The sequence below is a fragment of the Tamandua tetradactyla genome, chromosome X (assembly GCF_023851605.1).
Source record: "Tamandua tetradactyla isolate mTamTet1 chromosome X, mTamTet1.pri, whole genome shotgun sequence".
In the NCBI taxonomy this organism is placed as follows: Eukaryota; Metazoa; Chordata; class Mammalia; order Pilosa; family Myrmecophagidae; genus Tamandua; species Tamandua tetradactyla.
The window spans coordinates 42549533-42573576 of record NC_135353.1 but is presented as its reverse complement, the minus strand read 5'-3'; the positions used below and the strand labels follow the sequence as shown (position 1 = coordinate 42573576).

Sequence of the window (24044 nt, the reverse complement as noted above, 5' to 3'; positions counted from 1 at the left end):
TTAATCCAAACTCCAGTTGCTTTCAGTTGTTTTTATTTACTTATTTATTATTTATATCAAGCCTTATGTGGTTGAGGATCAGAAGGCTTGCCTATTCTTTTTCTAGACGCTAAGCAAATCTACTCCAGATGGTCCTCTAAATTTCTTTTCAGCTGACAATGCAAAATGAGTTTACCTCCACTCAACAAAACTGACATATCTATTTGGGCATATTTTCTCAGCATATGGTAAGGAGAATGGAGCTACATAATTCACCAGCAGGGAGATAATGTTCACAACTAGGAATAGGATGAAAGAAGAAAATGGGAAAGGCAGGAGGATTACATGCACTGCCAGCTTCACGGCCAACCTTAAATTTAGTGAGGAGCCAATAGTTGCCTCCTAAATTGGATACTGGGCACTTGGAATATCTCAAATTGCCAAAAAATGCTCTCCTACTTTTTATTGTCTGCAATTTCCCAAATTAGAATTTGTCTCTTTACTATAAGGCTTTGATTCTGATTTAGCACATAAATCCTTTGTGGATGGAGTCACAATTGAAGCTATCACTTATGAACAATCTAGTATTATTAAAGAGTTTGATTTGGATTGAGGAAGAATGTATGTTGGGGGAGAAGAAAAGAGGTGCAGAACTGGGAAGCTAGAAGCACATTCTGTTCACTGACTCCACAAATTAGATAAGGGCCCACCCTAATAATGAAGCTGCAAGGAAGAGAAGATTTATAGAAACTTAAACACAATTATGATGAATTAAGAGCTCAGGGAAATCTTAATTTGCTAAAGGTAAATTGGGCTGGGTATGTGCAAATATTTGTTTTTCTTATTTCAAAAAATTCACAGACTAAATCCATATGCAAATACAGATCTTCCCTTCTCAAGTTCCTCACATACAAAAAATTTCTGTATTAACATCTCAAATTTAGGCAATCACTATATTGGTTTTAATGGAACCAAATGTTTAAACCAAGTTAAAATAGAAAGTGCAAAAAACAAAGTGAGTCCATATATGCTATGGGAATCTTTGCATGAATTATTTTTTAAAGAAAGTATACTTTTCTAATAAGTAACATGTATACCTAATTGGTAATATGATCCTGAAATATTGGTTTGGAGTTCAGGTTTTTGTATAGCAGTTTTCTTAGATATGGCAAAATAAAACAATATAAGTGAATGGGGCTCATCATCTCTCTACCTCTACTTTTTGTGCTTTTCACTTCTGTCTCACAAACCATCTTCATGCTGCATATCTAGCTTCCTCATTCCCTTATCTTGCCATGACATGCAAGAGAAATACATCTGAAACTCTATGGAAACCAAGGAAGTTGTAAAAAATGGAGAGAGTGCTTCAGATAAGGCTTGAGCTCAAAGAATAAGAGTGGAAGAGAAATTGGCATATGTGCCTTTCAATTTTGCATGATTTTTTGATGAAGAAAAATATTAATTTCATAAATTGTTAAACTTCTGTCCATCAAAATAAAATTAAAAGTCAAATAAACTGGATTAGAATGTATATAGATTTATATGGCATATATAAAGTCTCTTATTCATCAGTCAGAAAGACATTAACATTATGATAAGAAAATGGCAAAGTAAATTAACAGGCAATTCTCAAAATAAGAAATAAAAATGGCCAAAAAGTGAAAATAGTCACTAACTTCATAAATAATCAAAGAAATGAAAACAAAAGAGAGAACCCCTTTTATTTACCCACTAAAGGAGCAAAAGTATTATTCAACGTTGGGAAAGAGGCATAAAGTGAAGTACTCCCATATTCTGCTGATGGGAACATAATGTAGGGCAATATTTCTAAATGGCAATTTGGCAACATGTATCATGATCCTTAAATATGTTCATAAATGTTTACCCCAATATTCCTACTTCTAGGCTTTTATCCTAAAGAAAAAAGTAGATCTATTGTATGAAGGTTGTTATCACAGAGTTATCTATAATAGGGAGAGATTGAAACATTTAGAATGCTTATGTTGGGAGATGGTCAAATAAATTATGGGATATTATGTAGCCATTAAAATTATGTTTGGAAATAATATTTCATAAGAAAATGTTCATGATATAATGTTCTCACATACTAAAGGTTCCCAGATTCCTCATCTTGCTCAAGGAGAGGCTCTTTGTAACTGGACTGAGCTTTCTGCTCTTGCCACTGTACCTTTGTTTTCTTATTTTAGGTGGTGTAGAGCCATTCTTGAATAATGCCTCTCTCACCCAGAATCTCTCTGCTGGTCATGGAGGACACCTAAGTAAAGAGGCCTGCTTCCATCTGGCACATTTGGACATGGTAACCCTTAGAGTAGGCCAGTTGTTCTCAACCCTGGCTCTATATGGACATCATCCAGGGTTTAAACAAAACAAAATCCAGGAATCACCTTCCACCACAAAGATTCTGATTTATGTGGCTACCGGTGGGACTTAGGCATCGATTTTTTAAGGTTCCCTGCATGATTATAATGTGCAACCCAGGGTAAGAACCACAAAGGTAGATGAAGATGCAGAGAAATAGAGCAATGATTTCTTCAGTTGAAAGAAATAAATTGAATAACATAGGCAGGGTGGAATGACCTTAGGACAGTACAGGTTCTTGGTATGAATAGCTTCCTACCATGTGCGATTTGAGAGATACTGATCCTCTAGGGACTTGTTCCACTATTGTCTTTTCACTCCAATGGCCCTTGAGATACCTTCCAAGCTACCAGATGTTCAATTATTAAATGCCATAACCCAAGGACTGTAAAGCACCTCACCATTTTTTATATTCATCTTCCAAATGATTCCATGGAGTAGAGAGACCCCAAAACAACCTTCATTGTCCCCTTTTCCTTTTCTTCTAAATTTACATGTGTTAAGACCACTGCTAAAGTGCAGTTGTGTTAGCTAGAGGGGGTAACACACTAAGCCATTAGCTATTCTAATGCTGACACCTTAAAAAGGGGCTGTGTGCTGAGAGACTGGGGCATATGACAGGGAAATTTTGATGTAGGGAAGGAGGGAAGAAACAGTTGAACATTTTGACAATAGGCCTAAGTTGGGAAACTGGATAGACATGGAACATTAGGGTCTTGTGTGGCATCAAAAAGAGAAGATGAAAGGGCACACAAAGAGGCAAGCCCTGTCTACTTCACAATGTTGTTGTGCTGGTTTGAAAGGATGTATGTCCCCTAGAAAAGCCATGTTTTAATCCTAATCCCATTTTGTAAAGGCAGCCATTTCTTCTAATCCCTATTCAGCATTGTATGTTTGAAACTGTAATCAGATCATCTCCCTGGAGATGTGATATAATCGAGAGTGGTTGTTGAACTGAATTAGGTGACGACATCTCTCCACTCATTCGGGTGGGTCTTGATTAGTTTCTGAAGTCCTATAAAAGAGGAAACATTTTGGAGACAAGAGATTCGAGAGAGCAGAGAATGCTGCAGCACCACAAAGCAGAGAGCCCATGAGCCAGCGACCTTTGGAGATGAAGAAGGAAAATGCCTCCCAGGGAGCTTCATGAAACAGGAAGCCAGGAGTGAAAGCTAGCAGATGATGCCATATTCGCCATGTGCCCTTCCAGCCGAGAGAGAAGCCCTGACTGTGTTCGCCATGTACCTTCTCACTTGAGAGAGAAACCCTGAACTTCATTGGCCTTCTTGAACCAAGGTATCTTTCCCTGAATGCCTTTGATTGGACATTTCTAAAGACTTGTTTTAATTGGGACATTTTCTTGGTCTTAGAACTGTAAACTAGCAACTTATTAAATTCCCCTTTTTTAAAAGCCATTCTGTTTCTGGTATATTGCATTCCGGCAGCTACCAAATTAGAACAGTAGTCAAAGCTCAGAATGAAATGAGGCCTATGATGTAGGCTGGACAGCATGATGTACTTGAAATGAGCACTAAGTTGAAGTCAAGAGACTTGCTTAAAAGGACAGATCTAGGGTGAGGCAAGAACTTGTACAACCCTAGGAGAGTGAGTACCTCCTTAACTTTTGCAGGATAGGCACCTCATTTCCCTCACCTTAGTGCCAGCTCTTCTTATTTAGGTTCTAGCCTTGCTTCTGACTCTAAATAAGCTGTGTGATCTTGGGCAAGTCATTTCCTCTCTCTAGAGCCTTTCCCGCACTATCGACCCCCCACCCCCACCTTCTGCAAACTGGAGAAGCTCTACTTTTACCCATCTCATATTTGGCTTCCATGAAAATTTCATTTAAAAAAAGAGTTTGACAGCTTTAAAAATTATGTACTATGGCTTTGAATCATCTGTAAGAGTCCTTCTAGCCTGTAATGTGATTCTGAGTCTGATAATTGCCAGCCACACGAGTTTTCAGGACCATGAGCCAGTCTGAAACTCTCTTTTTCAACCTGAAAATACAGAAAAGGCAGTTTCTAGCACAGGTCACTGGACAAATATTGAATTAACCTTTAGTAACGGCAAATCTGCTTCTCTGGAACATTTGCAAAGTCAATAATCTTGTGGCTTTATGGCAAACCTTTAAGAATTCCCAGACAGAGACAGACTGTTATAAATGTCAACACTCATATGAAGCCCAACATCACTTCCATTTGTCAATATCAGAGACCCCAATCATTTTGGGGACTGCTAAATACCATGTTGTTCCCTTCTAAGGGAAATGCTGCAGATTCATGCTAAAAGGTGGAAGAATGCAAAGCAGAAGAAAGAGCTATCCTCAGTTATCATTTCTTGGATGTCTTCATTACCAGCTTCCATATGTAAATACACTGTTTATCGTTCTTCTATGTTTTCAGGTCACATACTAAATATGTCCAACATGTTTGCACATTGAACAAAATCATGGCTTTCTTTACCCTCTCCATGAAAATGATTTTGACAGCTGTAGATTTTATAGGTCTAATTGTATCAGCTGTCATTGTATCATGGGGTTAACTTAATGGTCACAGATTGGATACCCTGTGAAGCAGTCTCTGAGATGGAGGTTTGCACACAAGAAGTATATTGAAGAGTACCTTCAGGATCCACACCTGTGGAGGAGAGAAAGAAGCAGGTTTGGACAGAGGGAGAAGTTGGGCTGAGGTGCAGTTATAACAAGACCTCAGCCTACTCTTCAGCAATCTCTGAAGCTGGGATGGCCCTTTAGAGTTGTTGCCAGTTCAGGTGAAGGGGGTGTGCCTTTATATCTTGCAGCAACCATAATTGGATGCAATCTGCACCAAGAAAGGAGCATAACCTAGAGCTAGGGAGCTCTCTTCAGCCAAGGGCAATTCCTGGAGAAATCAAGAACAACTATCCCAGCAGCAAGGGGGAGTAAGTCCTTCACTGTTGAAGGGAGAACTGGATGATACAGCACAGCATCCACAACACTAGCCCTAACCAAGAGGGCATCCTTATTTTTCCAAGAATAGCCTAACAACCAGTTCAGTTGGGTTGGTTTTGTTACCAACCAGAATGAGGCCCTATTTTCATTCTTAATTGCCTTGCCTCTCCTCACACATCAGGCATCTATCTTATCTCATATGAATGCAGGTGACTGTCCAGCATTATTCCTGTTACCCCTGTGGTAACTCATTCTTTAAAATGAGGGGAATAAAGAAGGTGGACAACAACAGTGGTCTAGAAACAGGATGAGAAAATTTACTGCTCAAGTAAAAGTAGCTTTTGGTGTTGCAAAGTTGTAAAGCTCACACAACTTGAGGACAATTTTGAAGATGCTAAAAGAGCAGGCTTATTTTTACAACCAAAAGCTTTGTAATGCACCCTGCCTCCTACAAGCATCTATGTCTGCTTTAGCTTTGTCTCCTCAGTCAAACTTCTTTTGCTCTCCCTCAAACTCATGTTTACTCACTTTGGTCAGTTGCAACTTGGAACAGTCAAACTACAATAAGTTAGGTATAAAAACAAAAGAAAAGCTTTTCTTGGATTTCTCACTGCTGAAGTGACCATTTCTCCCAGGGTTCTTGAGTACATAGCTATGCTCAAGCAGACATGGAGAAATTTCTTAGTAAAAGATACTGCAGTGTTGAGCCACAGTTTTACCTTGCTCAAAAAATGTAAGTGAGCTCATATACTCAGGAGGCCCCAGACCTAAGATCATTAAAAAGTCAATATGCTTCCACTATTTAATTTTGAACAGTTAACCATTCATAAGGTTCAAAGAACAGAAGTATAAAAAGATCCATAAGATCTGTGTTTATTAAAAGGTTTCTCATTTTTGGCAGTAGGCAGCATAGAAATGAGCATTCATCTGCCATCCATGTCTTCCAGGAGCTTATGCTCTGTGCTGGTTTGGAACTGTTATGTGCCCCAGAAAAGCCATTTTCTTCTAATCCAATCTTGTGGGACAGATCCAATTGTGGGTGGAAATTTTTGATTAGATTGTTCCATGGAGATATGACTCTGCCCATACCGGAGTTCTTTAAGAGTAAAACTTTTTGGACAAGGCTCAGAAACAGACGTTTGGAGTTGCAGAAGGAAAATGCCCCAGGAAGTGCCAGAAGCTGAAAGAGCTATTTGAAACCAGAAGCCAGGAGAGAAGGACAGCATACATCACCGTGTGTCTTCCTATATGACAGAGGGACTGGGATGCCAGCTGCCTTTCTTCTGAGGAGGCATCTCTCATTGGTGTCTTAATTTGAACATTTTCATAGCCTTAGTATTGTAACTTATAACTTAATAAATCCCCTTTACAAAAAACAATCCATTTCTGGTATATTGCATTCTGACAACATTAGCAAACCAAAACAGATTTTGGTACCAGAGAAGTGGGGTGCTGCAGTTTGCAAATATCAAAAATGTTGAAGCAGCTTTATAAATGTATAAAGGGACGAGTCTGGAAGAATTGTGAGAAGCCTAATAGGGAAAGCCTAAATTGCTTTGAAGAGACCATTGGTAGAAATATGGACTCTAAAGATACTTCCAATGAAGTCTTAGACAGAAATGATGAATTTATCATTATAAACTGGAAGAAAGGAGACCCATGTTTTAAAGTGGTAGAGAATTTGGTAAAATTGAGTCCTGACATTGGATGGAAGGTAGAATTTGAAAGCAATGAGCTGGGATACTTAGCTGAGGAGATATCCAAATTAAATGTGGAAAATGCAGCCTGGCTTCTCCTTGCAGCTTATAATAAAATGTGACAAGAAAAGGATCATCTGAGAACTGAATTCTTGGGTACAAAGAAACAAGAAACTGATAGTTTGGAAATTTTGAACTTTTGGAAAATGTGTCCTAAAAGAATAGTTCCCCAAGTGGGAACTTAACCAAACATGGAATCAGTTAGCCATTTCAGCACAAGCCAGGATTGGAGATGGAGTAATCCAAGTAATTCAGGAAGGATTTGTGGAAAGTCCTATTGTTAGATAGTTTTGATCCCTGTATATTGCATGGAAAACTGACAAGTGTTGCAGGATCTGTATAAATAGAATTGTCAGTCTGGACTAGAAGGGAAAGAAAAGGGACACATTTAAGGAAAATTACTTCAGAGGCAGGATCATGGAAGCTGTTCTAGTTTGCTAGCTGCCAAATGCAACACGCCAGAGATGGATTGGCTTTTAATAAAAGGGGACTTATTTTGTTAGTTCTTCAGAGAAAAGGCAGCTAACTTTCAACTGAGGTTCTTTCTTATGTGGGAAGGCGCAGGGTGATCTCTGCTGGCCTTCTCTCCAGGCTTCTGTGTTCCACCAACTTTCCCCGGAGTGATTTCTTTCTGCATTTCCAAAGGTCTGGGCTGAGCTGTGAGTGCTGACATGAGGTATGCTGAGCTGCTTAGGCTGTGCTACATTGAGCTGTGTCATTTCAGCCCATCCAATTAAATCAAACATCATTCATCACAGCAGGCATGCCTCTTAGCCAACTGCAGATGTAATGAGCAACAGATGAGGTTCATGTACCATTGGCTCATGTCCACAGCAACAGAACTAGGTACCTTCACCTGGCCAAGTAGACAACCACAGCATCCTAAGAGAATAGTTCTCCAAGTAAGGATTTAACCAAACATGGAATCAGTTAGCCATTTCAGCACAAGCCAAGATGGGAGATGGAGTAATCCAAGTAATCCAAGAAGGATGGTTGTGATCCCTGTATATTGCATGGAAAACTGACAAGTGTTACAGGATCTGTATAAATAGAATTGCCAGTTTTGACTAGAAGGGAAAGAAAAGGGACACATTGAAGGAAAATTTATTTCAGAGGCAGAATCATGGAAGCTGTTCTAATTTGCTAGCTGCCAGAATGCAACATACCAGAAACAGAATGGCTTTTTAAAAGGGGGAATTTAATAAGTTGTTACTTTACAGTTCTAAGGCTGAGAAAATGTCCCAATTAAAGCAAGTCTATAGGAATTTCCAAGGAAAGGCATCCAGGGAAAGATACCTTGGTTCAAGAAGGCCGATGAAGTTCAGGATTTCTCTTTCAAATAGAAGACACATGGTGAACACAAGGTTTCTCTCTCGACTGGAAGGGCACACAGCAAATATAGCATCATCTGCTAGCTTTCTCTCCTGGCTTCCTGTTTCATGAAGCTCCCTGGGAGGCATTTTCCTTCTTCATCTCCAAAGGTTGCTGGCTGGTTTTTCTACTTTACTGGCTGCTGGAATGCAATATACCAGAAATGAAATGGCTTTTAAAAAGGGGAATTTAATAAGTTGCTAGTTTACAGTTCTACGGTTGAGAAAATGTCCAGTCAAAGGCACCCATCCAGGGAAAGACACCTTGGTTCAAGAAGGCCGATGAAGTTCAGGGTCTCTCTCTCTCAAATGAGAAGGCAGATGGCGAACACAGTCAGTGTTTCTCTCTCATCTGGAAAGGCAGATGGTGAACATGGTCAGGGTTCCTCTCTCATCTGGAAGGGCACATTGTGAACACAGCATCATCTGCTAGCTTCTTTGGGCTTCCTGTTTCATGGAGCTCCCCGGGAGGCATTTTCCTTCTTCATCTCCAAAGGCCGCTGGCTGGTGGATTCTACTTCTCGTGGCTTGATCATTCTGCTCTGCTCTCTCTGAATCGCTTCCATTCTCCAAAATGTTCCCTCTTTTATATGACTCTAGAAACTTCTCAAGACCCACTGAAATGGGTGGAGACATGTCATCAAATAATCCAGCTTAACAACCCCTCTTGATTGGGTTACATCCCCAGGGAGATGATTTAATTACCTACAGTATTGAATAGGAATTATTCTGTCTTTATGAAATGGGATTTTGATTAAAACATGGCCTTTCAAGGGTACATACATCCTTTCAAACCAGGATAGAAGCTAAGGTATGGAGCCAGGAAAACTCAGGCCAGGACAGTGGTTCATCCATGCATGTAGAGATGGTGAGTTTGCCATGGAGGCAGAGGGCAGGTGGACAACTGTTGCCACTCAGGCCTTAAAGATGCTTGGGGACATGGGGCTGAGAACAAAGTAGTCTCCCCAATGCTTGCCAATGCTGCAACCCTCATCCTGGTGTTTGGAAATAACAGTGCTGCTGCATAAGCCCTAGGGAAGAGTGGAAGCACCACTTGCTCAAGACCCAAGGATGAAGCATCATTCTACAAAAGACTTTCAGATTCTGAAATCTAATGGAGTATGTTCTGCAAGTTTTGGGAACACTTTGGATCTTTTGACCCCTGTTTCCCTTCCAATTTCTCCCTATGTAATGGGAATGTTTATCCTATATCTTTCCCTCCTTTGTTTATTGTCACCAGATAGCTTGTTCTGAGTTTCACAGGTCCACAGCCAGAGGAAAATTTTGCCTTAGTATCCTACAGCAAAATCCTACCATGCCTCTAGCTGATTTTGATGAGACGTTGTACTGTTTTAACTTGGTGTTGTATTAGTATTATTACTGAAATGGTTTAAGGCTTTTGTGATATTGCAATGAAATGAATGTATTTTGTATATGGAAAGAATGTGTCTTTTGGGACTCCAGAGGATGGAATGTGCTGGTCTGAAATTGTTGTGTGCCCCCAGAAAGGCCACCTTTTTCTAATCCAGTGTTGTGAGGACAGATCCAGTTGTGAGTAGGACCTTTTAATTAGGTTGTTTCCATGAGATATTACCCTGCTCAATCAAGGTGGGTCTTAATCAGCTTACTCACATGTTCTAAGGGGGAAACATTTTAGAGAAAGTTCAGAAACAAACATTTGGACATACAGAAGGAAAATGCCCCAGTAGACATCAGAATCTGAGAGAGCCATTTGAAACTAGAAGCCAGGAGAGAAGGACAGCAGATGTTACCATGTGCCTTCCCATGTGGCAGAGGAACCCAGATGCCAGCTGCCTTTCCTCCAGGAAGTTACCATCTGGTTGGTGCCTTAATTTGAACGTTTTCACCACCTTAGAATTGTAACTTGTAACTTCCTGAATCCCCTTTATAAAAGCCAATCTATTTGCGGTATATTGCATTTCAGCAGCATTAGCACACTGAAACATGCTCAAGAGTTTCAGCATGAGTTGTATTTTTAAAATATTTATTGTTTTTTGGGAGCGGTGCAGTGGTAGCTCAGCAGGCAGAATTCTCACCTGCCATGCTGGAGACCCAGGTTCAATTCCCAGTGCCTGCCCATGCAAAAAGAAAAAAAAAAAAAAAAACAGAAACAAACAAACAAAAATATTCTTTTTGGTACTTACTGGAAATAATACCTGCTTCTTGTAGAATAGTCAACCATTATTTAAATAAATGACATTGGAATTAGTTTCAGTACTCCTACACCTCAGAAATAACTCAGCCAATTTCTTCAGATTTTTCTCTCTATATATAAACATATGTGTTTATTGCAAGATGGGAATAGGGAATTTAAAGGCCATCTTGCAGCTTGTTTTTTCTACAAAACAATATATTGCAAACCTCTTTCCTTGTTAGCATATACAGATCGAGCTATATTTTTGACACCAATATAGTATTCCATATATATTTACTCTAATTTATTAATTCAGTATTACTTCGAATTTTTAAATGTCTGTTATGCAGCTCTTTAAAGAGATTCCTTCATTGCTTGTAATTGATTTTTCTTGAATTTATGTCTACTCATCTCTGGAGAAATGAAAGAGCAGTCAGTAAGGAAGCTTCATTAGAGTAAGAAAATCATCCGGAAAAGTCTGCAGGTAGCAGGGTGTGAAAGATAAAGGGACAGGTCATCAACTTGTGTAGATAACAAGGAGAGTACTGAGAAAATGAATGAGACCATTTTCCTGATTTAAACAAGCATGAAAATAAGGGAGAATTGAGGACTGGAGTGGAATAAGGGACTAAAGAATGGGAGACACATGGATGATGAGTTGTAATAGAGCAAAGTTTTATGGATAGAACTGATGTGTTCTAGTTGAATCCAAGATTAATATGAATTTAAAATATTGTGTGGCTATTTTAAAATGTTAGCAATCCTAGGCTGCTGTAATGAAAGTCCATTTCAAAGCAAGCAATAATACCTTTGTCATCCACACTGGTCAGATCACATCTGGATTATCAGGTTCGATAAAATATTGACAAATATCCAGTGGATAGAACAGTGAAAGACATTGTCTTCATGTCATACAAGCAATGGTTGAAGGATTGAAACATCTTTAGGCTGAAGAAAAGAGTGAAAGGGAAACATTCAAAATGCCTTCAAAGATGTGAAGTGTCACATGGAAAAGGGATTAAATTTATTCTGTGTCACCACAAAGGGTGGATTAGGACTAATGAGTTCAGTTTACAAAAATGCAGATTTTGACTCAATACATGAAAAACTTGTATTTTGCAAAAGGGCCTTTTAAAAAAGTTTGCTTTAAATACATCAGAGACTCCCTGTGTAATTTCATTACCATTTTTATTCAGCCAATAATTTCTTCATAAACACCACAGAAGTAAACTTCAACCCAGTCCTTGCTGAATTTTCATAAATTCTTAATTGGTGAGATTCAAAATAATGAAGCCTTATACATTGCTTAACAAAGATTCTCAAGCTTTAATCTTTTTGTTCCTGTGTTTGTTTCCTAATCTCGTGCTTTGGCCCACCATGTCCCCTCAACTCCCACTGAAGCAGAAAGCACATAGAAAACCACATGAAAATGTAAATCTGAGAAATAAATACACATGGTTGGTTTAAAAAGAGGAAGAATTAACATCTAAAGCAATGGTAATTTACTCTGATCTGCAATTTTGAGCTCCTGTGCTGAAATTGCTCATTTTGAAATTACCAAGCACTTGGATCTCATTTGTGATCTTCTTCCGGCATACACCCAGCACACAAAGGAGTCATAATGACTGACTGAGTCACTGCTGCCATCTCTTTGAAGCGTGGTCTCTAAATGTCAATACCATTTTCCACGGTGCAGTGAGGAAGTTTCTCAACTGCAGCCTGCTTATGCTACAGGATGAGCCCAAAGCATCACAGAATCCAGAATATGTTTAAAGGGCAGCAAGATCTTCCTCCATTCTCTACTCCTCCAGTGCTCAAATTGTTACCGCACAGATCATTTTGGCTTTGCAAATTATCTCTGTAACCTATTCCTATTAGTCAGTACCTAAATATAAGTGCAAAAACAATTCAGAATTTATGGGAAGAAAGGAGCTGCTTTTGATGACATCCCTATGAAATGATGTCCATATTTGATGAGATTATATTAAAGTTATGAATTCATACTAGAAGAAAAATATTGACATGCTATATTAGAAACATGAATACTCTAAAAGATCAGTACATAGAAAATTCAGATGTTATTCTTGTGTTTCACACTTTAAGCTATGTACTGCTTTTCCCAGTTTCTCATACCCTGATTCGTCTTTCCCATTCAGTGTAGATCCAGGGTGTTAAGTAGTCAGTAATTGTCTGAGGTAAATCAAAAAGAAACCAAGAATTCCTGGTAAATTTAATGGAGAAATGGAAAGAACTTAGAACTCAAGAAGACATTAAATGATTGAATTTCTCATAATGCTTAGATAAAGGGACAAATATGATATCTTCCTTATAGACTGTTTTTTGTTGGCTTTTCTTTCATGTAATGATCAGGAATATTATAATAAGTTTCTAACTCTACTAAAGTTATTTCTCATTTTGAAAAGTGTTTATGCAGAATTTAAAGAGATGAGCTTCAATTTCAAAAGAAAACATTATGACCAGATATAAGGAAAAACGTTGGCATTCATTCCATATATATTCTGATAATGCACATCAATAAAAACAATTAGGTACTATAATTCAGCTGGAACTGCTTAAGTAAAGCCTGATAAACACCTAGCCTGGTACCCAGAAATTGTCAAATCATCTTTCCTTTAATATTAGCTAGAGATGTCAACTGTTCAGGTTCACATCTGAGATAATGGGTAAGCATGCTCTCCACAATGGATAAGGTTTAAAGGCATCTAATGGACAGTGAATAAAAAGTCAGTAGAATCTGCAATACCTATAAAAAGTTTTCAAAAAGAAAAAACATATAATTGTAGCTGTTTTTCCTTCATTCAGGATTTTCCATCCTCCAAGCGATTATGGAAGCAGCAGTGCAAAACAACTGGCAAGTTACAGCAAGGTCTGTGGGAAACATAAAGGATGTCCAAGAATTCAGGCGCATCATTGAAGAAATGGACAGGAGGCAGGAAAAGCGATACTTGATTGACTGTGAAGTCGAAAGGATTAACACAATTTTGGAACAGGTAGGTTTGAAATTTATTCTACCCCAGCCAACATGTTAAATCATCCACGGAGGCAGTTCCCATATCTGCTAAAAAATTAAGTAGCCAACAGGCTAACGTGCCAACTGCTTTCTATAGTCTCTCTAATCTTCCCGACCCCCCACCCACAGTGGCTTCAGAAAAAAATAATAATAAAGGAAAATCCAAGCTGTTGAAAATTGTGTACTGTGACTAATCTGGAAGTCTTTGCAGACTTATCTGATATACCTATCAGATAAACACTATTTCAAAATAATCCCCTTCCTTTCCCATACCTTCCTCCTAGCAGGGAACAGAAAAGGTAAGGCAGAAAGATAGGGTCTAGTTGCTGAAATATGTACTATTCCCAGACCTTTCAAAATAATGCAATCCATTCTTTTTTGTGGTAACATATACACAACATAAACCATCCCATTTTAAATACTTCCAAGTGTACAGTTCAGCAGTGTTAATTAGATTTACAATGTTGTACTACCATCAACACCATCCATCAACAAAATCTTTCTACCACCCCAAACAAAAACTCCCCATTTAAGCATAAACTCCCCATTTCTCCCACCTACTCCTGCTCCTAGTAACCTGTATTCTAATTTCTGTCTATATATTTGCATATTCTAATATAAGTAAGATCTTATAATATTGGTCTTTTGGGGTCTGACTTATTTCACGCAACATGATGTCTTCAAAGTTCATCCATATTGTAATAAGTATCACAATTTAGTTTCATTTTTTATGCCTGAAAAATATTCCATTGTATGTATATACCACATTTTGTTTATCCAGTCATCCATTGATGGACACTTAGGTTACTTCCACATTTCGGTTATCGTGAATAATGCTGCTATGAACATTATTGTATACACATCTGCCCAAGTCACTACTTTCAATCCTCTTGGGTACAAATTCAAAAGTGGGAGTACCAGGTCATGGTGGTAATTTTATATAATTTTCTGAGGAACCGCCAAGCTGATTTCCACAGCAGCAGCACTATTTTACATTCCCACCAACAATGCATTACAATTCATATTTCTCCACACCTCACAACCCATTCTTGATGAATATGGGTAGGCATTATGTTAGGGAAGTATTCACGACGTTTGAATTCATAGATATTTTTGCAGAATACTCCCGTGAGTCTAAAGAAAGATGATAGGTAGATAGATAAAGGTATAGAGATAGATGGAAATAGAGATAGATAGGAAAGGGGGGAGAGAATGTGTACATGTATAATTTAAAACCATTTTTAAGTAATAAATACTCATGGTTTAAAAAATATGAGCAAAGTGAAAAAGAGTAAGATTAAAGGAAGAAAATGATTCAAATGGGTCAAAATGTATTCATTCTTAAGCTCAGATACTTAAATTTAAGACTAAAAAAAAATTACATGAAATTTTCTATCCTAAGTCAAATGGATACTCTGTTTGGAGTAAAGAGTCAAACTGAAGTGTGGTGAAAGTTTATTACTGTCCTTAGAAGTCTCAATTTTCCAGTCAATATTAGAGTACCTCTGCTGCCATAAACAAAAAAGTAAGTGAAATATTTCCATTTTAATTTGATCCCAGTGTATCCAGAGGCCAAAACAGCTTCAGAGATTGAAATTATTGTGAGCAGTCATTGCCTGGGAGAACTGTTTTATAGTAAATAAAATATTAATAATTTGTCGGGTATGTCCTCATCTACTACCATAAGAAGAGAATGCTATAAAAAAGGAAATCAAGGGAAATAAGGAGGAAGGGAGAGAGAGAGGGAGGGAGGAAGGGAAGGGGAAAGAAGGAAAGAAAAAAGAAGGAAAGAAATTGTTTATTGCATCGTAGAACTACAAAGCTGTCCCCTTGTTAAGAACAGCATCTCCTCTAGTGAATCCCATCTCACAGGAAATCTAGAACACTAACCTGGTTAAATCAAGTTCCCAACCAGCATTCTTTTTAGTTACACAAATGATCTACCTTCCCCCACTCCACCAAAAACAAAACAAAACAAAAAAACTGCCTTTGAATTCTTGGATCTTGAAAGGGAAAAACCAGGTCAGTGATGTTGGTGCATGGACTGCATGCCCTCTAAAATTTTATACCAAAATAGCCTTTTAGTGGGTGACCTATTTAATAGTCCAAAGCAGAGGAATATTCTCCTTGTCATACTTTGCTTTCCACCTTTCCTATTAATGAATTTGACTTCTTGAACATCTTACATTCTGTTAAATCTTTTTGGTTTTACAAGTCCTTATACTGCAGTCTGAGATTTTTCAACATAACGTAGTAGATAAAGCAATTGGTAGAGCTCTGAATTCTATACAGTCATGGAACCTTGGGCACTTAAAATATCTATACCTTAACTTTTGCATCTATATAATGGGGATGGTAAAATTTTCATTACCTACTTCACAAAGTTGATGTAATTGTTCAAAAGTAATGAAATGCTATGGCAAAAGAATAATCATTGTTACTACACATACTCAGGAAAACTAAACTAGCATTATTCAAAAACTTTGTTCCCTCTTTTCATGTCTGACTTTTCTATTTTTCTTTCTTCCCATATGCACATGTACAGTACCTCTCAAAATATTCTCTACACAATTTTCTGGGAACATTGTTCAAAGAAAAGTTTAGCAACCTCCACATAAGGCTAAAGAGTTGATTACATTTATTTTTTTCTCCCTTTCAAAAATTGCCACAAAACTATCAAAACTCAAGATTGTTTTCTCTACCATTTAAATAGTTTCTATTAGGCCATAAGTTCAATGAGATAGGCACCATGTTTGCCTTGTTCAGTGTTGTATCTACAGTGTACAACTCAGTACATGGAAAGCAGAGATGGGTGGATGAATGGATAAGTGGATGGATGGAAGGAAGGAAAAATGAGAGGATGGATGTATATTGAGTAAGCACATTTCAATAAGTTCCACTGTAATTTTGTTATGCTTCCATCAAAAGACAAAAAGATGTCCACAGCTGTATGATGTCATTTTTAAGGTATACCTTTCCACAAAGAATTAAAATGGTAACTCTGCTCAGCCTGTTCAGATGACATCATGAATTCACCATAATTTCTTTATATAAACATAGATTTCTCATTAAAATTTATTTAAATTTGAAGAAACTTCACCATGACATTTATTTAAAGAAAATATTTTTAGAAAAAAATTGCAGACTAAGATATTGAGTTATCACTTTTCTGTCTGGTTCCTAACTATTCTTTTGATAAACTTATAATTCAAATCTATATAGATCCTAGTTAGAATGATAATCAATGTCATGTTTTCCCAAGAGATATGCCCACTTTCCAAGAGCATTTTTAACTTTCTTTGAATTATATTCATGGAAGAAAACTTCCAAGGTCTTTCACAAATGTTCTTTCATGTCACTATCCAAGGTAAAAGAGACTGTTACACCACTAAACCACTGTTTCTACAGATCAAAATTTGGTATCAAAGTGTGTATTGTACTCTATATCAATAGTTGTTAATGAAAAGACTTCCATGTGATACAACTTTTCAAATTTAAGTCATGTCTTCAATATAGTTTTATATAACATAACCTCACCATTTTCATGTTATAGGCTCTAATTTTCCCTGTGAATATTTAAACACAACATTTCTTTCCAAAACTCTTTTTTCAAAAGAGTCTCTCAACATTGCTTTCCAAAACTCTTTTTTAAAAACCTATTTAAAACCTTCAGACTACAGCACAGACAAAACCGTGATTGAGTACTAATCTATCTTTAATAACTCTTTTTAACAGCCAATCTATAAGAAGCATATACAACACTCACGGCTAAAAGAAGTAACATAGAAAAGGAGAGAACTGGAAACAGTTGAAACCATGAAGGGTCGCAAGGGCTTTGAAAGAATGTTTAGAAACTGTAGATCCTGAATCCAAGAATCAAGCGCACTTTCTATAGAAAGGTTTAGGCATACTGGGGTGAAGTAACCATTCGTCTGACCCAACATAGCATTTCCTATTACTATATTACACTCATGACGTTCTCCTCACTGGTGGACAGCTTCCTTAGTCCAATGACTATGCTAAACAGCCTTTGGAAAGGTTGCCTTTCACTGAGTCATCTACACATGACTGAATAGATGCTCCAGCCCAGTAGGATATATCTATAGACTCTTTTGAAAGTCAGATCCCATAAAATATTATGACTATATTGGACCATTAGGAAAATTTAAAGAGGCGGCACAGCACTGCAGTTCAAAGCATTGAGTCTGGAGACAATATGCATGGATTCTGTCACTCAGTAGTTGTGTAATATGGGGAAAGTTACTAACCTTTCTGTGCCTTCATTTCCTTTTTGTAAAAAAGAATAATATCTGTACCTTTAGAAGTTAGTATTTGCAAAACATTTAGAAAGATGCCTGACACATAATGTTTATATAGTGCTTTGATGCTAACAGTGTTCTCACATACATTATCTCATTTGAACCTCTCTGTGGGAGGCAGGCAGGGCAGATGTGTTTATCCTAAATTACAGTTGTTGAAATTGAGGTTTAGAGAAATTTAGATGACTTATCCAAAGGTGGATTTCTGTTCAATCTCAGTAAGTGAGAGAACCAAGATAAAATTCAGATCTTCTGACTCCTAGTTCAGTGTTCTTTCCTCTATACTCTATCACCTCTTTTAATTTCTAAGTGTTCATGACAGAAATACTTAGCCAACACCATGCGCTAGATTAGGCCTGCTTATCAATTTATATCTTAAAACAGTTGCAGAGCAATTGGAGAAGATCCAGAGAAGAACAGAAAAAAATAGTAAAGCATTAGAAAATAGGACCTACGAGGAAAGGCTAAATGAGTTGGGGTTGTTAGCCTAATGAAAGAGAGCCAAGAGGCAGTTTAATCACCATCCTCAAGTATTAAGAGGTATCATAAAGAGGACACTGACCAACTGTTTTGCATGCCTAAGGACAGTATCAGAGCAAATGAGTTTAACTAGATTAGAGAGACAGTCAGCATTAGAAAGTACTCATTATAAAGGAGAAAGGAAACTGGAGAAAAGTAAAATCTCACCAGTTCAGACTACCATTCTAAATTGGTAAGAAGTCAGATCTAGAATATTTTAAAAGTTGTTTTCAAGTGTATGTAAACAATCTGAATTAATCCTGTGTATTGACAAATAAAGATCCTTATAGAAGACTTATTTAATGAATAGATAAGCATTTTCCTGATATACTTATCCATTGGATAGCCAAAGAGTTGCTCCCTTAAAAGTTTTAAACATCCTCGCTCTAGTCTTTATCATATTGCTATTTTTCCATCAATAATTTGAAGGTAAATCTCAGCATAGCTCCTGCTGAATCATAGTATATGTTAATTTAATGGGCCCAAACCAATATGTTTCAATGTACTACCAAAGAAAACTATAGAATTTATGATTTACCCTAGAGATTTTCCAGGCAATATCACTTCATCATGTTTGATGTGAAAGTAGTGCTTCTTAACGGTAAGGTTCTGAAGCCAGGCAATCCCTGAAGTTCCTTTCATTTAAGGAACTCTGACTGTCACTCCAAAGACAGTAGTTGTAAGACATGAAACACCCAAGTTAGTAAGTCGGATTTCTAATAGTTAAGTTAAGCAAGATTAACAATATTGGGGACCCTTCTAAAGTATTAGACTGCAGCACAAAGGAGGTACTGCTCACTCCAAAATATGTATAGCGATTGCAGCCACTAGAACACTGTTTCCAACAGCAAGACATGGAATAGGTGAAGCAAAATGTACCTGCTCCCTAGCTCATCCCCTACTCAGGAGATACTGGTGGCATCCAATTATTCACCCTTTTTGTTTGTCCCCTTTGTTCTAGTCCTCATTTTCAATGTTCGTTCTAGAACATTTGGCTGACTTACTAGTTCATAAGCCAGCTTGGGTTAGCACCCTCCTTTTTGGAATATTTCATTTATGGCATAGTTGGAATAACACAAGCTTGGAGTTAAATAGGCATCACTTCAAATCCTAGCACCATCACTTCTCCATTGTATGGCATTGGGGAAAATGACTTAATTTCTTTGAGGCTCGATTTTCTTGCTTTAAAAGACTGTTCCACTATGTTCCTTTCTTGGCTGTTGTAAGGATCAAATAAGATAATACGTGGAAAGCACCTAGTCCAGTGCTAGACATGCAGGAGGTGCTCAATAACTAGCAACCACAGCTATTTGCTCATGAGTGGTAAATTTTGTGCTCATGAAAGTTAGTTATTTAAGGATAACTGCTTAAGAAGGGTCCTCATGTCACTTCCAAAATATCAGTTCAATCTAAATTCATGCCATGAGAGTGAAGTTTAAGACCTACGGTATGCTCAGAGCTCACTAATATGAGTTCAGGATGTTAGAAGACCTACCTGTTTTTTCTCCCATGTACTGCTGGAAATCACATATTGATTAATAAGCTCAATGGCTGTCTGAGAATAACCATATTTTTCAGTATCACTTCAAATAATTAATGGCACTGTCTTAATGCACTTCTCAACTGCAATCACAAATATTGCAAAATGTATTGGCTTAAACAGCAGGAATTTATTGGCTCACAGTTTTGGGGCTGGAAGTAGTCCAAATTTGAGTCATCAGCAAGGTGACAATTTCTTCCTAAAGACTGTGCCATTCTGGAGCTGGCTACCAGTAATCCTTGGTTTTTCTGTCACATGGCAATGCACAAATGATGTCTTCTCCTTTCTTTGCCTGGTTTCATTGACTTTCAGCTTCTGTTCCTCCATGTGGCTTTCTCTTCATAAAGCCTCCAGTAACAGGATTAAGAACCAACCTCATTCAGTTGGGCCACATATAACTAAAAGTAACATCGTCAAAAGGCCTTATTTACAATGGGTTCACAGTCAGAGGAATGGATCAAGACTTAAAGCAGGTTTCTTTTGGGGGTACATAATTCAATCTATCAGAAGCACTAAAACCTTGATTTACACATGCTAACTGGGCATTTTGTAATGCAGTTTTATTGAGATATATTTATATACAATATACTCATCTAAACTATACAATCAATGGTTCACTGTATCATCATATAGTTGTGCATTCATCACCACAATCAATTTTTAAACATTTTCATTACTCAAAAAATACATATGAGAATAAAAATTAAAATGAAAAAGAACACCCAAAACATCCCAGTCCCCTCATCCCACCTACAATTTACTTTTTGTCCTTATTTTTTTATTATCTGTTCATACACTGGATAAAGGGAGTATCAGCCACAAGGTTTTCACAATCATATGGTGACACCTTAAAAGAAATATAGTTATGCAATCATTTTCAAGAATCAAGGCCACTGGATTACAGTTCAACAGTTTAAGGTATTTCCTTCTAGCTATTCTAATATACCAAAAATTTAAAAAGGATATCTATATAATATATAAGAATAACCTCCAGAATGACTTCTCTACTCTATTTGAAATCTTTCAGTCACTAAAACTTTATTTTGTTTCATTTCTCTTCCCCCTTTTGGTCAAGAAGTCTTTCTCAAGGTTCATGATGCCAGGGTCAGGTTCATCCTTTAAAGTCATGTCCCACATTGCCAGGGAGATTTACAGCCCTGAGACTCATATTCCACAATGGGGGGGAGGACAGTCTAACAGCAGTTTTAATACTGAATATGTACTAAGTGCCCTCCTATGTTCCAAATACTATTTTAAGTGCATATCTGTGTTTATATATCTCATGTGAGTTGATCCTCAATTTAACTTTTTAAGACAGATGGAAACAGTCTTCCTATTTTACAGGTAAGGAAATTGAGACTTAGAGAAAGTCATACAGCTAATAATCAGTGGAGTCAGAATTTATTTTTATTTTTTATTGATATATATTATATTATTCATATATCATGTGGTGATCCAATGTACAATCAATGGTTCACAATATCATAATATAGTTGTGCATTTATCATCACAATCAACTTTTTTTTCTTTTTTGTGAAAAATACCATGTATGCAAAAAAGCAATCAATCTCAAAACACATCACAACAATTACTTGTAGAACAGATTTCAAAATTTGGCATAGGCTACCATTGCACAATTTTAGGTTTCTACTTCTAGCTGCTCTAAGATACTAGAGACTAAAAGAAATATCAATATAATGATTCAACAATCATACTCATTTATTAAACCCTACCTTCTCTGTATATCTCCACCATCACCTTTGATCTTTCTCTTACACTTTAGGGTATTTGGATTATGCCCATCCTAACTTTTTAATGTTGGAAGGAGATGTCAGTAATATGGGATAGGGAGATGGAACTAGCTGATGTTCCGAAGAGGCTGGGCCCTCTAAGTTTCAGGACTTTTCTGGTCCAGGGACCCATCTGGAGGTTGTAGGTTTCTGTAAAGTTACCCTAGTGCACGGAACCTCTGTAAAATCTTATATAATGCTCTAGGTGCTCTTTAGAATTGGCTGGAATGGTTCAGGTTGGGGGTTGGCAGATTATGTTAGGTAGCAAAGTCCAACTGGTGATTGCGTAAGGTTACTCTTACATAACCTCCAGAGTACCCTCTGAACTCTATTTTGAACTCTTTCAACCACTGATACCTTATTTGTTATACTTCTTTTCCCCCTTTTGGTCAGGATGGCATGTTGATTCCATGGTGCCAGGACAAGGACGAACCAGAATTTGAACCCAGGGAATCTGATGACTCAATATTCCACGCTGTTAGTCAGTGCACTAATCTGTGTTGTTTCTGACTGAGCTTTTCAATGGGTGTAGATTCAATCAGATGTTATCAGAGATAAGCATCCTGATGAAGCCTGGAGCAACTTTGTTTACACAACAACCATTTCACAGATATTTCCCTCACTTGATAAGAAGCCATATCCCATTAACACATGAAAATGAAAATATGCTCCCTGCACCTATCTGTTGGTAAAGAGCTCATTTATGACAAATAGCTTCATTTACTCACAGTGCCAAAACAATTTGACTTTGGAATGAGCCCCACAAGAGTAGGAATAAATTCTCAGAGTGATATGTATATATAACTAGCATTTCCATCTGTGTGCATTTCTCCACAGGTAAAGAAACCTTCATTGTTCTATCCAAAACTGCCATAGGTGCTATACATTTCTTTCTTCCCATGTTAAAGGGTAACCTGAATGTGACTGGCAAAGTCTAGTAGGTACAGCTTCTCTTTCTTTCATTAAAACCCAGATAACCAAGCATAAAATAACACTAGTCCTATGAAAGCATAAACATCTAGAGGTTAATTATTTGGAGTGGATGCTTAGCTTTTGGGGGCCTCTAGACTTGAGCAGCAGTGTTCCAAGGGCCATGCCCCTCCATCCCACCCAATATCACCCTTAGAGCCAGGTGAGAAGAGTTCATGTATTGAGCTCCATGCTTGAGAGAGCTCTTGGTACCAAAACACTGAAATATAAAGATATTTTTTTTGGTCTTGAGAATTTTTTGAAAGGTTAATGCATTGGAATGGGTTGAGCATCAGGGTTAAATGGCAGAAGGACACTGTCTTAGTTTGCAAAGGCTTCCGTAACAAATTGGGTGGCTTAAAACAAAAGAATTGTTTGTTTCATCGTTCTGGAGACCAGAATTCTGAGCCAATGTGTCAGCAGGACCATGCTTCCCCAGATGTATGTACAGTCATGGCAGTGGCTTGCCAGTCATCTGTGACATGATTTGGCTTGTGCATAACTCTGTCATATGGTTGTCATCTATGTCTGTCTGTATCCAAATTCCCTAACTTTATGAGGACACTGTTCATATTGGATTAGTGTCCACCTCATCCAATTTGGCTTCATCTTAACAAATTATATCTCTAAAGGTCTTATTTCCAAATAGGAAAGATGACAACGCTGGAGGTTAGGACTTGAACATATCTTTTTGGGGAACACAATTTAGTACATAAAAGACCCATGAAGCTGAACTGAGCTCCCTAGACCAAAGCACACAGCATGAAGGGAGGAGGGAGAAGGGTGTGGCAGTAGAGGAGAAAATTACAGCTTCTGCCTTAAGAAACAAGAGAAAAAATGGCTAGTTTTGTTTAAAGTTGACTGCTTCAAATCACTCAAAGTGGTGGGTCTCAGCAGATCTGTTTCCCCAGATAACTGCACTCCCTCCCTCTGTACTACTTGAATGATACAGTTTTGGAAGAAATAGAAATACCCAGAAACCCTGATTCAGAAAAGTAAGCATTAAGTGAGAAGAAATTATTGCCTTTGGCTTATTGGAGAAATTTATAGATTCACCCCAGTCCACATTCAGATGGGTTCAGTCACTACCCAAGAGCCTTGAGTCCTAGGCCCTGTTTCCACCATGCCCTGCACCAACAGATTCATGCACCTCATAAGCTGTAGGGCTGGCCTGGGGAAGAGTCTTACTCCTTTAAACTACAGGTCCATTTCAAGGGAACAGACTGCAGGGTACCCAGGTCAGGACAAGGTATAGCTTATTCTAGAACTTTTTAACATCTGGACCTATGATATGTGGTTCTCAATTT

General features: G+C 37.7%; 1 protein-coding gene across 5 annotated transcripts in view; it reads left to right on the top strand.

Annotated features, from left to right (window-relative positions):
* Positions 1-24044, top strand: part of GRIA3 (glutamate ionotropic receptor AMPA type subunit 3) — a 344281-nt gene that overhangs the window by 136941 nt on the left and 183296 nt on the right. For all 5 annotated transcript variants that reach the window (XR_013169443.1, XM_077145651.1, XM_077145654.1 and 2 more), the window contains exon 4: positions 13393-13580. Coding sequence is in view for 4 of the 5 variants with exons in the window: in XM_077145651.1 (XP_077001766.1) it covers positions 13393-13580 (188 nt within the window). In the remaining variant the exon portion in view is untranslated. The remainder of the gene's footprint in view (positions 1-13392; positions 13581-24044) is intronic.